The following is a 14,870-nucleotide window of genomic DNA, read 5'->3' on the forward strand; positions in this document are numbered from 1 at the left end:
CCTTTACTGCGGATCGTTCGAATAAAAGGATATGATGGTGAAACAATCAGCCAGTATTATGATAGACCTCAATACTTACCTTTAACGAGGCACTCCTTTCAAACTATTCATGTGGAGCTCAGATTGAATTCAGGTGGTTTCGTACCTTTTGAAAGTGGTAAAGTGATTATAGTTTTACATTTCCGCATGAGACAAATACTATAAATAGTACGATGCGTTTTTTGGATCATTCATTTGAAGAGAAGACGTCAAGATGAGTGTACCGTACGTTTGTTGTGCTGAAAAATTCGAAGATCATTATGCGAGTCAAATTGGCTCGGGTTTGCCCTATTATAAAGGTGTTAATTTCCAAAAGGGCTATGGACTTGGTGGTATATTTCGTCGATTATTTAGAGCAGCACTACCCTTTTTAGTAAGAGGTGGTAAAACTATTGGAAAAGAAGTTTTAAAAACAGGAACTCGAGTAGCTTCTGATGTATTATCTGGAGAAAACTTTGAGGAAGCCGTCAAAACAAGAACTAAAGAAAGTGGAAAAAATCTAGCACAAAAAGCTATTGATAAAGTGCAGTCTATGGTCGGGAAAGGAAACTATAAAAGGAAGCGTAAGAAGCAAAAACGATTCATTTCATCTAAAGCACGCAAAGTGAGTGGACGTGATATTTTTGATCCATAAAATGGCATTTTTGTTGAAAGATTCTCCTGAGTGCGTAAAATCGGAATTGGAACTTTTTACTTTACCTGGAACTCAAACAGTTATTCAAGATGGTCAATGGATACAATTTCATCCTCTTTCTAACGTTTTTGATAATGCTCCCGTAGAGTTTCATGTCTCTGGAAGTGTAGAAGATTACATAGATCTCAGTCAAACACAATTGTATGTGAAAGCGAAAATAGTAAAAACGAACAATACAGCTATCACTAAAGATGATGTTATAGGACCTGTGAATTTATTTCTACATTCCTTATTTTCTCAAGTAGATGTATCTTTAAACGATCGTACAGTTTCCAATTCAAGTAATACCTATCCCTATAGGGCTTATATTGAAACTCTCCTAAACCATGGATATGATAGCAAAACATCTCAATTAACTGCTGAGTTATTTTATAAAGATTCTGAGGATGGTTTAAATAAAAGAACTGCTTTTTTCAAAGAAAGCGCAGCAGTGGATATGATTGGTTGTATTCATTCAGATTTATTTCATCAAGAACGTCTTTTACTCAATTTAGTGGATTTGAAAATAAAACTAATAAGAAGCAAGCCAGAATTTTGTCTACAAGGATCTGAAGGATTTAAAGTAGTATTGGATCATGTCTCTTTATTCATTCGAAAAGTTCGTGTGAACCCTGGAGTGCTTCTTGGTCATGCTAAAGCACTCGAGAAAACAAGTGCAAAATACCCCATTAATCGAGTCCTATGCAAAGTGTATTCGATTCCTAAAGGGAGCATGTCCTTTATTCAAGATAATATATTTTCGGGTCAAATGCCTAAAAAAGTTATTATTGGTTGTGTAGATAATGAAGCTTTTCATGGAACATTGACAAAATCTCCTTTTGATTTTAAACATTTTGATTTAAATTTTATTGGAGTGTATGTAGATGGACAACCTGTCCCCCATAATCCATTGGAACTCAACTTTTCACAAAATCAATACATTCGTGCCTATCAAACTTTATTTGATGGAACGGAACGAATGGGTCAAGATAGAGGAATATTTATTTCCAGAGAAGACTACAGGAACGGAAATACATTATTTGGATTTAATCTCTCCCCAGATCTATGTTCAGGAGAACATTTAAATCTGATTAAGCATAGCAATTTGAGATTAGAACTGAAATTTGCCAAATCACTGGAAAAAACAGTATGCGTTATCGTTTTTGCCGAATTTGAAAATTTGATTGAAATTAACAAGTCAAGAAATATTTTATTCGACTTCGGAAATTGAAGAATGGATGGATTGCAACTATTCTACATTTTATCGCAAGATAAGATAACAACACCTTACTTTCAAGGCGTATATTCAAGAGATACGCTTCCGAATCTCCGAGAAAACACATGTGCTATCACGAATTCAGATGACTCATCACAACCTGGGACTCACTGGCTAGCGTTTTTGTGAATGATCAAAGACAGTTAGAGTTTTATGACTCATATGGGAAGCCTCCCGGATTTTACAACGTGAATACCGCTTCCTACACGGACGTACTATGGAATTCCAAAGTGTTTCAATCACCTACATCCAATGTATGTGGACAATATTGTATTTACTTTTTACTCAAACGCTGTCAAGGCTATTCTATGTATCATATTTCAAATCAATTATATGTAAATGATTTTCAGATGTATCAATTTGTAAAGAAAAAATATGGTGTAAGATTTGTGTTTAGAAAATAAAAAAGGAATGAAACTAAATCTAGTGTCTCTCATGTCATTATTATAAAATTTTACATTTAAATATTGTTATGTAGGCAATAGTGTAACATTTTTAAATCTTTTTAACAGAAAATATTTTTATTATTGAGGAAAATTTTCTATCTTTTATGAAAATATTTATGGTTTTTTTGCAAAAAGTTTTCTCTTTTAAGATAATATTTTCTTATTTTTGTAAAAATATTTCAAACGTTTTAACAAAATGTTTCTATCTTTTAAGAAAATATTATGTTTTTACACAAAAATTTTCTATTTTAAGAAAATATTTTTACTTTTTTGTTAAAAATTTGCTAGTTTCGTAAAAATATTTCAAACTTTTTAACAAAACTTTCTAATATTTCAGAAAATATTTTTATTTTTATGAAAAATTTTCTATCTTTTAAGAAAATATTTATGTTTTTGCAAAAAGGAAATTTCCAGTTTTTCAGAAAATTCTATCTATTTTTCTAAAACTTTTTGTATTAATTAATAAAGGATGAAATTTTTCCTTGATAATATAAACTTTTTCACCTGTGAAAAAAATTATCAATAAAGACAAAATACATTTTAATAAAATAAATAAAATTTTATTCAAAGTTTCACCCAAGCACTTCTGCGGGCATACATCATAGGTTTCTTAACAATTTTATTTTTACTATACAATTTTTTATTTACATCTAAATGTGATGGTAATTGAATATCATTTAATGTTTTTAAAAATACATTTCTCCCCACTGGAGCTGATTTTCTATTTCGCAAAAAGTCATTGATAAGATTTACTATATTACTTCCAGGAACAGTTTTATCTTCATGAATAATTTCACCTTTAGCGTTCCAAAGGAGAGATTCATTATTTTTTAAGAATTGATACATATCTTTAGCTTTTTCTTGAAATCGAACTGGAACAGCAGTTAGAATTTTTCCCTCCAAGTCTTCAGTTTCTTTTTTGATATTTGAAGAGATCTCTTCTGCAGACTCTACTAGAGGATCGTCTATGTTCGTAATTTCCTCATGATCGGTTTGAGGTTCTGGTTTTTTCGGTCTCGAAATTGAAAAGTGCGTATACTTCTGCAATATTTGTAAATACAGAGTTGCTTTCTCGTCATCTGCTAAGTCCTTTTTCTGTAGAATATTCTTCATTTGTTGATCCAATTGTGATAAGTGTTCCGCTACTTGTACTCTATCCTCCGGAACCAACACAAATTTCTTACTGTACTCCATGAATTAAAGAACTAATCACAGAAATAGCTGCAGGTAATAAAAATGATAAAAATCCTTCTCCTTTCTGTACAAGAATTTTTTTCTTCTTATACAATGGCAATTTCTTCTTAGAAAGTTTTCTTAAACTTTCTTTATGAGGAGCTAATTTATTTTTCTGAGATTTCGTGAGTGGTATATTACCACACAATACATTCAATACACACTCACACAAAGTTTTTATTTCACTTTTTGAACACTTTTTTAAGAGAGACTTGCAATGTTTAGTTTTAGAGATCAATTTCATGAGCTCTAATGTTCGCTCATTACATACGGACATCTTACTTTCAAATGATTTGAATTTCGAGTGCCTGTCCTATTTATAGGTGTTGATAAAAGTTGAAAACCTTCAAAAACAATGGTTAAAGCTGTCATCTAATTTCCTTGAAATTCACAGTTGAAATGAAGTTATCGAGGTTGGTACACATAATAAGTATCTCCAGGAAACATACCAGTACGCATGCGTAAAGATTCTTCTGTATCACACTTTAAATCAATGAGTAAATAACCATAAGGTTTTGATGTAGCATCAGCATAACATTCTTGAAAAAAATTAACTTTTCGAGGGTACAATTGACGTCCTAAATGTGTAATTTGCGATTGATCTCTTCGATTCTTAAATAATACAAGATAATGAGCATTTAAGGATATTTCTCTCATTTCCTTTCCTTTATGAAAAATGTTTTGAACCACAAAAATAATGCTAAGAGATTTATGATGGGAAAATTTTGTAAATAATTTCGTCAATTGAGGATCATTTCCCAATTCACTCATGAGATCATCAATCACAATTAATGCATCTGAATATTGATTCAAATCGGATGGAAGTCCTTCCTGAAAAACAACATTAGGCATCTCATCATATAATTTTTGATAAACGCCATAACACCATACCACATGTTTCGGAAAAGGATGTATCATTTGGTTTTCAATCACATTTTTTATGAAATAACTTTTACCACTACTTGTTGGACCTGCGAGGACAGCTGTAAAGGGGTGTTTGAACTTCAAAAGATCCATGATGAATGAAAAACTTGACTCTCGCCACCTCTATTTATCGTAATCTCTTATCACCATATGATGAGTTCAATCCTCAGCATTAAGTATATTTAAATTAAATAATAAAATAGATTTAGAGTATTTTATTTCTAACATTCCCACACAGATGGCGCCACTAGAGTTAAAATATGATATCATGTATTTATTATGTTATAATTAACACGTGTATGAACAGTACCGTTGCCATCAAGAGAAAGTTATAATAACATTAAGAGGGGCAGAAATAATTATTTAATAACTGTCAAAAGGTTAAGTGAAAAATATATCGATGAAACTGTAGGATGATATCGTTATCAAATCATTTTCATTTATACACGTGTTCAGAATACAAAAGTTTAACTTATTAACACATATCTAACCAAGCATTCGTGGGTCAGTGGTTATGATATCCAACTACTGACCCACGAAGGCTTTTTGATGGCGTGAGTTCGATCCTCAGCCTTAATTATATTTAATAAATAATATTAAAGCAGATTTAAATATTAAAATAGATTTAAAGTTATTTTATTTCTAAAATTCTCACATAGATGGCGCCACTAGAGTAAAAGTATGATATCATTTATGTGTTACGTAATAAGAGATGACATCATAACTTCATAATATACAATATCTCCCCAAATAACAAAGTTTCTAAGTGTTGCCATCCTTAAAAACTAATATTAAAAATAATAAGTGTTGCCACCCTCAAAAAGCTAATAAATTAAATAATAAACAGAAACCGAAACTAAAATCAAAACTACAGGCGGGCAGAAATAAGTATACGGGCAGAAATAAGCAACTTCCGGTTTATACGAGGGCAGAAATAAGCAACTTCCGGTTATAGACGGGCAGAAATAAACAACTTCCGGTTGTAGACGGGCAGAAATAAGCACCCCTTGACTTTCCGTGATGACGTCAGGAATAGGGACCCCCCGCTGTACGCTGTAGTGCCGCCTATACTACTAATGTCTAACATGGTACACTGATGGTTGATCTTCAATCAGGGGCAGGAATTTATGGCTCCAATGATGGTATCAAACTTCACTTTCCTTTAGGTAGTTATGCCACTGTTTTTCAGGCTGAGGTCTATGGAATTATCCTGTGTTGCAAGATAGCTTAGACAGGGGATATCAAAATATGCCTATCAACATCCGTTCTGACAGTCAGGCTGCTCTTCTATGATCATCAAGGTGCAATTTCACTAGTGTGGGAGTGCTTCTCAGTCCTCCGTGATCTCTCTGCTCATAACAAGGCATACCTATATTCGATACCTGGACAAATGGGCATTATTGGAAATAAGCTGGCCAATGAAGCAGCATGGGCTGGCTCTAGTGCGATTTTCTGGGGCCCTGAACAAGCCTTGGGTATTTCTCCCACGTCATTCAGGGCTTCTGTATTAAAGCTCTATGGCAAAATTGTCCATACGCAATGGCACAACTCGGATGGTCAGAGACAAGCTAAAGAGATGAATCGTGACTGTCCTAGTGTATGCCAAAAAGAGCCCCTTCAGCTAAACAGGAACAGTTAGAGGAAGGTCTTTGGTCTTCTCCATGGACACTGTACCCTACATAATGGGTATTGAATCTAATTCTCTTTGTCGAGGTTGACCTTCCTGAAGAAGATACTTCATGTGATTCTTTTTTGTGATTGTGAGGTCTATTCTGCTTAAAGATTTGAGCATTTAAGGCAACATTGCATTAAGGCCTTGGAATTGCAAGACGTTCCTGAACTTCATTTCAGCTATAAGGCTTTCTTGTTAATCATGATTTAGAGTTTGGGTACAATAGACCTTGGTCGATGTGCCCAAATTCATAAGCATTAATTATTTAAATGCTAAATGTAATATTTACTTACATTTTTACAAAATAATGAAAAAAGTATTAAAATATGTTTCATTTAAAATTCTGTGTCAAACAAATAAACTTAAGTTTTGTAATTTTGAGTTATTTGTCAATATGGGTCGTTCTCTACAAATAGGTTATTTCTATAAAATGATAAAAAAAAAAGTGAGTTAGAAATTTCTAACTTTTTGTAAAAAGATATGGGAGAAGGTTCTAGACAAACATGGCGTTCATAAAATATAATTAATATTTAATAAAAATAATTAAAATTTCATTAATATTTAAAAAATATTTACAAAATACATTAATAAATAAAATTATTATATACAAAAATATTAAAAATATAATTAATATTTAAAAAAAAATATTATAACTATTATAAGTTTTCATTAAAGAGAATGAATAATAACATGGTGATGGAATAATAATTTTAGTTATAAATATGTTTAAAACAATATTTTTAAAGAATATATTTTATTTCAGTCCTTAACTGTTCTAAAAAATAATAAGCAAAAAATAATAATAATTTTTTTAAATTAGTCTTTAAAAACCTTAGAATATAACCCAAAAAAAAGTCATTTTCTTGCAGTGAGATAATGTTTATAGGAGAAAAAATATCACTATTTAGTTTTAAAGTTAATACCCATAAATAGAAATACCCATAGATTAATATAACAATTTATATATACATAAACTATTTCATGACAGAAAATTAGAAACTTATTAGAACACCATAACTTCATAAATTACAAAAGTGTTATTCTCTCTAAATGAGGGAATGATAGAAGGAATGAGAAAATAAGCATTAGTTGCTTCTAAGCTCTATACCCATAAATAAAAAATTATATATTCTTTAACTATCCCATTAGAGGAAATGAAAACACTTATTAATATAGATATTTAGAAAATAAATTAACTTAATGAAAGTGTCTTTAGAAAACAATGTAAATGACAGTTTCATCTTAACACTTAACTAACTAGCTTATTCAGTTTTTTTTTCCTTCCTTTTTTTTAAAGTACTGAAGAATTTATCCTAATTTAATGAAATTTATTTTTCAGTTTTATCACAACATGCTCCTAAAACCAGTTCAATGAGTCGACCCAAATTATAATGTTATGATCAAAAACATTTTGAATCGCTATGAGTGAGAGAATGATAGGAATTATGAGTTTCAAACATTTTTGTTAAATGAAAAACCTATTTAAAGGCCAAAAAATTAACTTAATGCATTGAAGTAATGTCACAAGTGTTTATTTTAAAAGATTAAAGTTGAACAAGAAAAGTATAGGTATTACAAAAAGAAATAAGTTTTTTTTTTTGTATTTGTAGATGGTAAGATTTGGGAGAAAGGGAATGAGATTTCATAGATTCAATATTAGAAACAAAACATTTATTTCAACTAATATTTCAAACTTATGCGAAAATATATGAAAAACGTCTTTAAGCTATATGTTGAAAAAATAACTTATTCATTTTTCTATAGAAAAAACGGAAATATCTTTCATTTGTAACCTAATTTTACTCCTACTTTACAGTACTCCTAAAACTTGGTATTTAAATACTTGATGAGATAAAACTATTTTTGCTAATATTTAGCAATACACAGTAAATTTATTTTTAGAACATTAAAAACTGTACAAAAGATTTACAAGTTTAAGTGTACTAGTGTATACATGATAATGATAAACTATTGCATGGCTTGTTTTTTTTAACAATAAAAAACATTTTTCAAGGTGGACTTGGAATCGCATAGACAATAAAAAAAAATTTACAAGTGAAAACAAAGTAATCACCATTACTTGTGATCGTGAAGTTGATTTTAATACCACTTAAAAACATTTCATTATACAAAATAAACTTCAGAATTTGAAAACATATTCATCACTGTAGTTAAAATTTGCTCGAATGCATCATACTTTTAATTGAAACTGAGTTTTTATGCATTCTTACATACTTTCATATCTTCATCCAAAATAATAATAATATTTAGCAATACAAAGTAAATTTATTTTTACAGCATTAATTACTGTACACAAGATCTACAAGTTTACGATTTTATTTGAATAAAATGTAAAAGCTAATTAGATATAAAATTTATAATTCAAATCTCTTGATAGTCAATATCTAGTGTATACATGAGAATGATAAACTATTGCATGGCTTGTTTTTTTAACAATAAAAAAAAAACATTTTTCAAGGTATTTAACTTGGAATTGCATAGACAATAACAAAAATCAAATTGAGCATCTCAAGGGAAAGAAAAGGCATAATACAAAAGTAAAAAAATATAACACCACAACCAATACAAATGTTATGGCGCTAATCGGTAGACTAATTGGTATTCACTAATAGGTAGTATCTCATAGACAATTTCGCCCCCAAGTATACAAGTTCATTATTCCGAAATTGTACTTCAAGCATGAAGACAAGTGAGTACTCGCTACTTATCGACGTTATAAACAGTCGATAAGTAGCCCCCTATCAGTGCTATCAGTCCCCTATCAGTGTTCTTGTTGATATGACTGAGATATCCCTTTTTGCTATGAGATTCAGGTCTAATAAGTTCTTAATGCTCTCAATGGTCCAAATGCCCCACCAGTTGAGGGTTACTGCTATCACTTGCACACACTCCACATCATACGTTGTTTTGATTGTTTCTAGCAACCCAAGGTTGTTGGTATAATATTCTGCCTTTTTGGCGTTCGCCTCGTGAAGATCTGCATGGTCTGACAACACCTGGACATCAATCACCACGTCTGGCTTTCGAAGTCCAGAGGTTCCAGCGAGAAGCGGCTCTTCATGAATCTCTATGTCATGCTTCTCGATTGCTCTTTTATTATACTTAGCGATGGCGTTATGCCTTGCAACTCTTTTGCCATGTGTCCTGGGACACACTTGAAGAATATGGCCCAGGGTTTCTTTTTTGTCACACCCTGCGCTGCAGAGCTTGACGCCAACTCGCCCACGTAAAGATCTTGCAAGCGTGGACAGAGCGTTGATTCTCAGTTTAGTAACCCATATGTGATCCTTCCCTGACAAAAACCTATTGCCAGCAGCGTTGTTGAGGGACTGATGCGGAGGTCTTTAGCGCTTTTCCATCATTCGATGCATGTAGGGCAATCTTCGATACCAGTGAGTGGTGTTGACCCGTATAGAGCCTCCGGACCAGGTGAGTCTGATTTTCAATATAGTCACTAATCAGGGTTGACTTTTTGGCATCAAAGCCGAGATCTTTCCATAAACTATCAAGTCTAAAGGCTCTAGTTCCCGGAATAGCCAATCTATTGGACATTAGTCCAAGTGCGCTGTCTTTTACTGCAGGGCGTATGTAGGCGTTCAGGCAGTCGTGAGGAAGTTTTAGTATGTGCCGCGTGAACGCTCTTACATATACGTCGCCTTCTTTAAGGTCTTAGCATGCGGCCGAGACAAAACCAATTTCTGGAGGAAACGTGGAATTTCAAAGTTTCTAACTCCAAAAATCTTCTGCTGAGGCTCCAGGGGTGATTCTTTAATCGCATTCAGCATGCTTTCAATCTCATCGAGGGGTGAAGTGGCCATGATTCCAGACTTAGAAAAAGTAAAACCTAGGTATTGAAAAGTCTATTCGTTGGCTGTTATCGACTTCATGGGGTCACCTCCGGCTATAAACTTTTCTTCACGTAATTTAATTTTCTTGTTTTTCCCATCAGGGATAAGGGAAAGGGTAAATGACTTATTGGGATTCACGAAAAGATTGCATGACTTGAGGTAATGTGTCAAAGGCAGTTTGTAGCCCTGTCTTTGATGAAGCAAATAGTGCAATATCGTCAGCATGGGATGATATGGAGATCCCAACATCATCCTATTGGATTCCGATTAATTTCTTTATTTAAATTATTAATTCATCAATCACTAAATTAAAAAAAAACACTAGACAGAGGATCACCTTTCATAACATCACAAGATGGGTGATCTGGTGTTGGCATTGTCATACAACCTGCTGACGTAATCGACAAATGTCTGATCCAACTTTAGGTGCCTTAAGATTGATATTAAGGCACCTTGACTGACAGAGTTGAATGCTTCTCTTAGGTTCAGTGAGGCTAGGTGGGTTCGTTTGAGTTTAGTTGTTGCCGTCCTCAGGACAAAGTCCAAAAGTGCTACGTTTTGTGCAATACCATCTGTAAGCAAGGACCCCCGCTGCTCGCATTGTAGATTATATTTGTTGGTGAGCCTCTTGGCAATTATTCTGCGGAAGACATGGAGCCAAATTGATGAGATACAGATCGGTGTGAACTCACCCGGCTGCGACTTTACACATTGTCGACTCCCGGGCACCTCCACTCGCCGCGGTTTTATTTGTCAACTGTTTCACCGCCTTATCTAGTAACCCTGACTCAGAGGCAACCCTACGCTCGCCGCAATACAGCACTCGCAAAAGTCATAAACGAATCTTCGCGCTCATGGATATTTTTAAAAGTTGCTTGTTGAATTAAGTTAAAATTTTATCCTCGTTTAAGACTAGAAAAATTCAAATAACGAGATCAAAATACTTCGTCCTTCTATAAAGAAAAAGTTACATACACACAATTATTTCAGTTAATTACATACATATTGCGGTTAAAAAAATTTTCAAATAGAAACTATTCTTGTAAATTAAATAAAAATCTGGAGTAATAAAATATTTATATCTTCAGAATAATCAATTTCTTTTGAATATCTTAATTAATAAACAAAGTTTTAAAAAATAATCCCCTATATAAATCATCGCATTATTAAGTGTACATATTTTTGAAGATAAAAGTATTAAAAAAAATTTACGCAGTTTAAAAAATAATTATTTTTATTTCCTTCATTTTTACCATGTGTTTTCAATTGTTTCTATTTTGGAAAAAATATGTATTCTTCAAAATGCTTACAATATCTTAAAAAAATTGCATATATTTTATACTGAACAACTTTTGATTGACAATATTTTCTTCATAAGAGAGTCCTTAAAAAAATTTGAAAATATTTTCATTAAATTTGTTCAAATATTTTCTGTAAAATGCGTGCTATTATGAAAACAAGGAGAAAAAATATTTTTAGTAAAGCCATGACATAAAGAAACAAATCTATGACATATTCACTACTATTTTCGTATAGTTAATTTATTTTTTATAACATCAAATCATATTTATTAAAACTTAAAGTTGTGGCTGCTCAACTTTTTTTAATGTTTCTTAAGTTTGTCAGGGAAAATTCCGATATTTTCCATTTTTCTTGCTTCTATCACTATTATTTGTATATATCTGAAATTACTCACCTTCGTTTTAATTGTTTCCTAATTAATTTTATCATATATTTTGCTACATATATTTATCTTTTCATTCTATGCTTCATTAATTTCATAACTTATCCATCTTGTAACTTTTTATTCATAATTTTATAACAAATTTAGCTCATTAGATTCTATAACTCAACAATTGGTATATATATTTTATAATTTCTTTATTCAATTTTTGGGCTTCTAAATAAGATATGGAAAAAATACTATGAAAATTATTACCTTTATTGTCAATCTAAAATTAGGCCTTTTTTCCTCCTAAGTGCGAAAACACATTTACTAACTTAATGTAACGTAATTTAACACGATTCATCTTTTTTAATAAGAATGATTCAGAGAAAAGCAGGATCAGTAAAAGTGAAATGTATATTTTAATTTATATTCCTAATTTGTATTTGTAATTGTTTATAATTTATAATTTGTATTCAAAAATGAGACAAAAGAGACACAGAAAACTTTTCTGTTATTATTTAATAGTATTCATTAGTCTTTAAAATTCCAAAAGAATTTTTAAATTGCTGGAATCATACAATAGTCTCATTTGTAACAACTTGTTTTTTAATTTTTTTTCACATAATAGCTTTTATTGTATGTAATTTGCTTTAAAAGTTCAAACATTTATTCTTAGATTGTCATGCAGTCTGTGTGTCTGAAAACTGTATGACCTATTTTATTTTATTTGTTTCTCGCAGAATGGTAATAATTGTTTCTTATTTGGTAATAAAAATCTTACTTTTGCTGAGATCGCAAGAGTTTTGTTTTATTATCATAACATCGATTAATTTTTTTGAGAAAAGTGTAAGTCCTCAGCCTTTTAACCATATTGTTTTAAAACTACTTTCTTTATTTAAAGTAAATTATTAAATTTAAAAATTGTTAAGATTCTCTTATTTGACTCAATATCTTGTCTTTAATGAATCAGAAATAAATAAACAGATTGTCCTTATATGATATGAGTTATGATATGAGAATGTCAAAGTTGATGCTTACTGTTTGCATTATATTTTTATTTTACAAATCATAAAAAGTTTTCCTTGATCAAAATTTTGTTCACCTCATAAATACACATTAACTGCTACAAATTTTTAAGTCCTGGCTACCAAAGCTGTGGAGTTGGCTAATACGTATGAAGGAATTTATCGTTTGGGACATAACATTTACAAAAAAGTGTCAAATCTAAGTACAATTGTTTGGAAGCAAATATTATTCGCACTACAAATCATTACATCAAATTTAATCATAGATATCAATGTCAGAAAAGTAAAAAAGAATAAATTCATGTATAAAGCTGACAGCAACAATCTCCTCATCATTACACGTATATAAAATGAAAATGCTGAAAACTCATAAATTGCGTAGTTACTTAAATTAAAGGTTTTAAAAACTAAACAATAAGGTACAAAACCCTGCTGCATTATTGAATATTGCGTCCACATGCTTGATAAAGACACCATAAATTATTTGCAATAAATTTATAAAAATAATTATAAAGCTATATTCTACTCATATATCCTACACCCACAACAAAACTTTATCCTAAAAAGGATATAAAAAAGTAAGAAATAAATATGTGTTTCAGGAAGTCCGAATAAAAAGAGAATGATAATACACAAAAACTTTTAAAGCAGTTAAATTTATTCACACCTCATGTTCACTCATGCGTTTTTTAAATCGTATGTCGCAAGTGAAACATGCGCGAATTAATATTCGAAGATTTTCGCGAGAAAATTTGAAACCGGACTTGGCGAATGTAACATTGGCGAATTTCAAAATACGGTGCCAAAGAAGTGCCCGGGAGTCGACAATGTGTAAAGTCGCCACCCGGCTCGACTGCGTTCTATAATTTGGGCGAAAAGATTGTTTTAGTTTCGGCAAGTCTTCGCGGTATGTCACCACACAACAAGAAAATATTCAGTATTTTGGCGATGTCGTGTCTTTTTAGTTTCTTAAGATACTGTAGAGTTACACCATCCACGTCTGAATAGGAGATTGGGTCGAGGTCAATTTCCTTAGTCAATATTGGTTCAGTAAAGATCTCTTTAGGTTCATTAACGACAAGGATTAATGGCTGCGGATTAAAGTCTCCAGTCTTTTTATTTGTCAACACATTTCTCCAAAATTTTAAAAAGCCATCCTCATCTCGTATTGAGTCACATGAAGTTGGAGATATAATTTCTTCAAAGCACCTCCTTCTAGACCTCTGGTAGAGTTTCTGTAGATTTAGGCACCTTTCTCTTTTCATCTTTTTATTGGACTTTGGTTTATGTGTGGGTTTTACACCAAACTTTCTGCGCCCATCGCTCTTCCGGGTCTCTGCTCCTGTACGGCCATTTTTCTTAGGTAACGCCATAGCCAGATCAGCTGCTCGAAGGAGCGCGTCTAACTTAGACGATTCGGTGTTTTGAATGGTGTTATCCAGGTCCAAAAAACGACCATGACGTGCAGGATGAGTATCGATAAGATTCAGAACCTGTTTGAAAATCTGGCTGCGACAATCGTCAGATCCAGCGACTTTATCGTCAGATATTGGAGAGACTAAATTGGCATCATTTCTAGTTGGCATTGGAGCTGTAGAGTTCTGCTGGCGGGCCTGATCCCTTCGGAGCTCTTCAAGTATAGAATGGTAAAGCTTTAGCTTACGGTGGCATTTAATGCTCTCTTGACTTGAACTTCGACAAAAGGTATTCATTTATAAAACACGTGCCTGCCGGTGAGCCGAGTTCGCATAGCGCTAATACTCTTGTCTCCTATACCGACCATCTGATTTTCTTTAACGGTACATTAATCCGGCTGTTGTATTTTAAAATTTAGGCGAAAAGATTTTCTGGCGAAAGATTTTTTTTTTCCAATTAAAAAGCAGTTATTATAAGGGACTTGCAAAAATGTATATTTTGCATATTTTTTCTAGACCTTTTGAAATAAATTTTGACTTCGTCAAACTTCATCAAAAAAAATAAATAAAGTTCTCACTTTTACACATAAATAAATACATTTTCGAGTTTCAAATATTTTAATAAACCT

The 14,870-nt window shown here is 31.9% G+C and overlaps 1 protein-coding gene across 1 annotated transcript; it reads left to right on the top strand.

Annotated features, from left to right (window-relative positions):
• Positions 1-674: 674 nt before the first annotated feature.
• LOC147807330 (uncharacterized protein F54H12.2-like) lies at positions 675-2,106 on the top strand. The gene is made up of 3 exons (XM_087168890.1): positions 675-1,014; positions 1,153-1,859; positions 2,011-2,106. Exons 1-3 carry the CDS (start codon positions 675-677, stop codon positions 2,104-2,106), a joined length of 1,143 nt encoding a protein of 380 aa, XP_087025016.1.
• The last annotated feature ends 12,764 nt before the right edge of the window (positions 2,107-14,870 follow it).

The sequence above is a fragment of the Parasteatoda tepidariorum genome, chromosome 7 (assembly GCF_982258835.1).
Source record: "Parasteatoda tepidariorum strain Cologne lab strain chromosome 7, Ptep-v5.0, whole genome shotgun sequence".
Taxonomy (NCBI): domain Eukaryota; kingdom Metazoa; phylum Arthropoda; class Arachnida; order Araneae; family Theridiidae; genus Parasteatoda; species Parasteatoda tepidariorum.

Excerpts from the sequence above, each read along its gene's own strand:
- LOC147807330 (XM_087168890.1), top strand. The coding sequence starts at position 675 with ATGGCATTTTTGTTGAAAGATTCTCCTGAGTGCGTAAAATCGGAATTG. Across the intron at positions 1,015-1,152 it reads TCGTACAGTTTCCAATTCAA|AAAGCGCAGCAGTGGATATG; the intron begins GTAATACCTATC and ends CTTTTTTCAAAG. Across the intron at positions 1,860-2,010 it reads CCAAATCACTGGAAAAAACA|GCGTATATTCAAGAGATACG; the intron begins GTATGCGTTATC and ends CTTACTTTCAAG.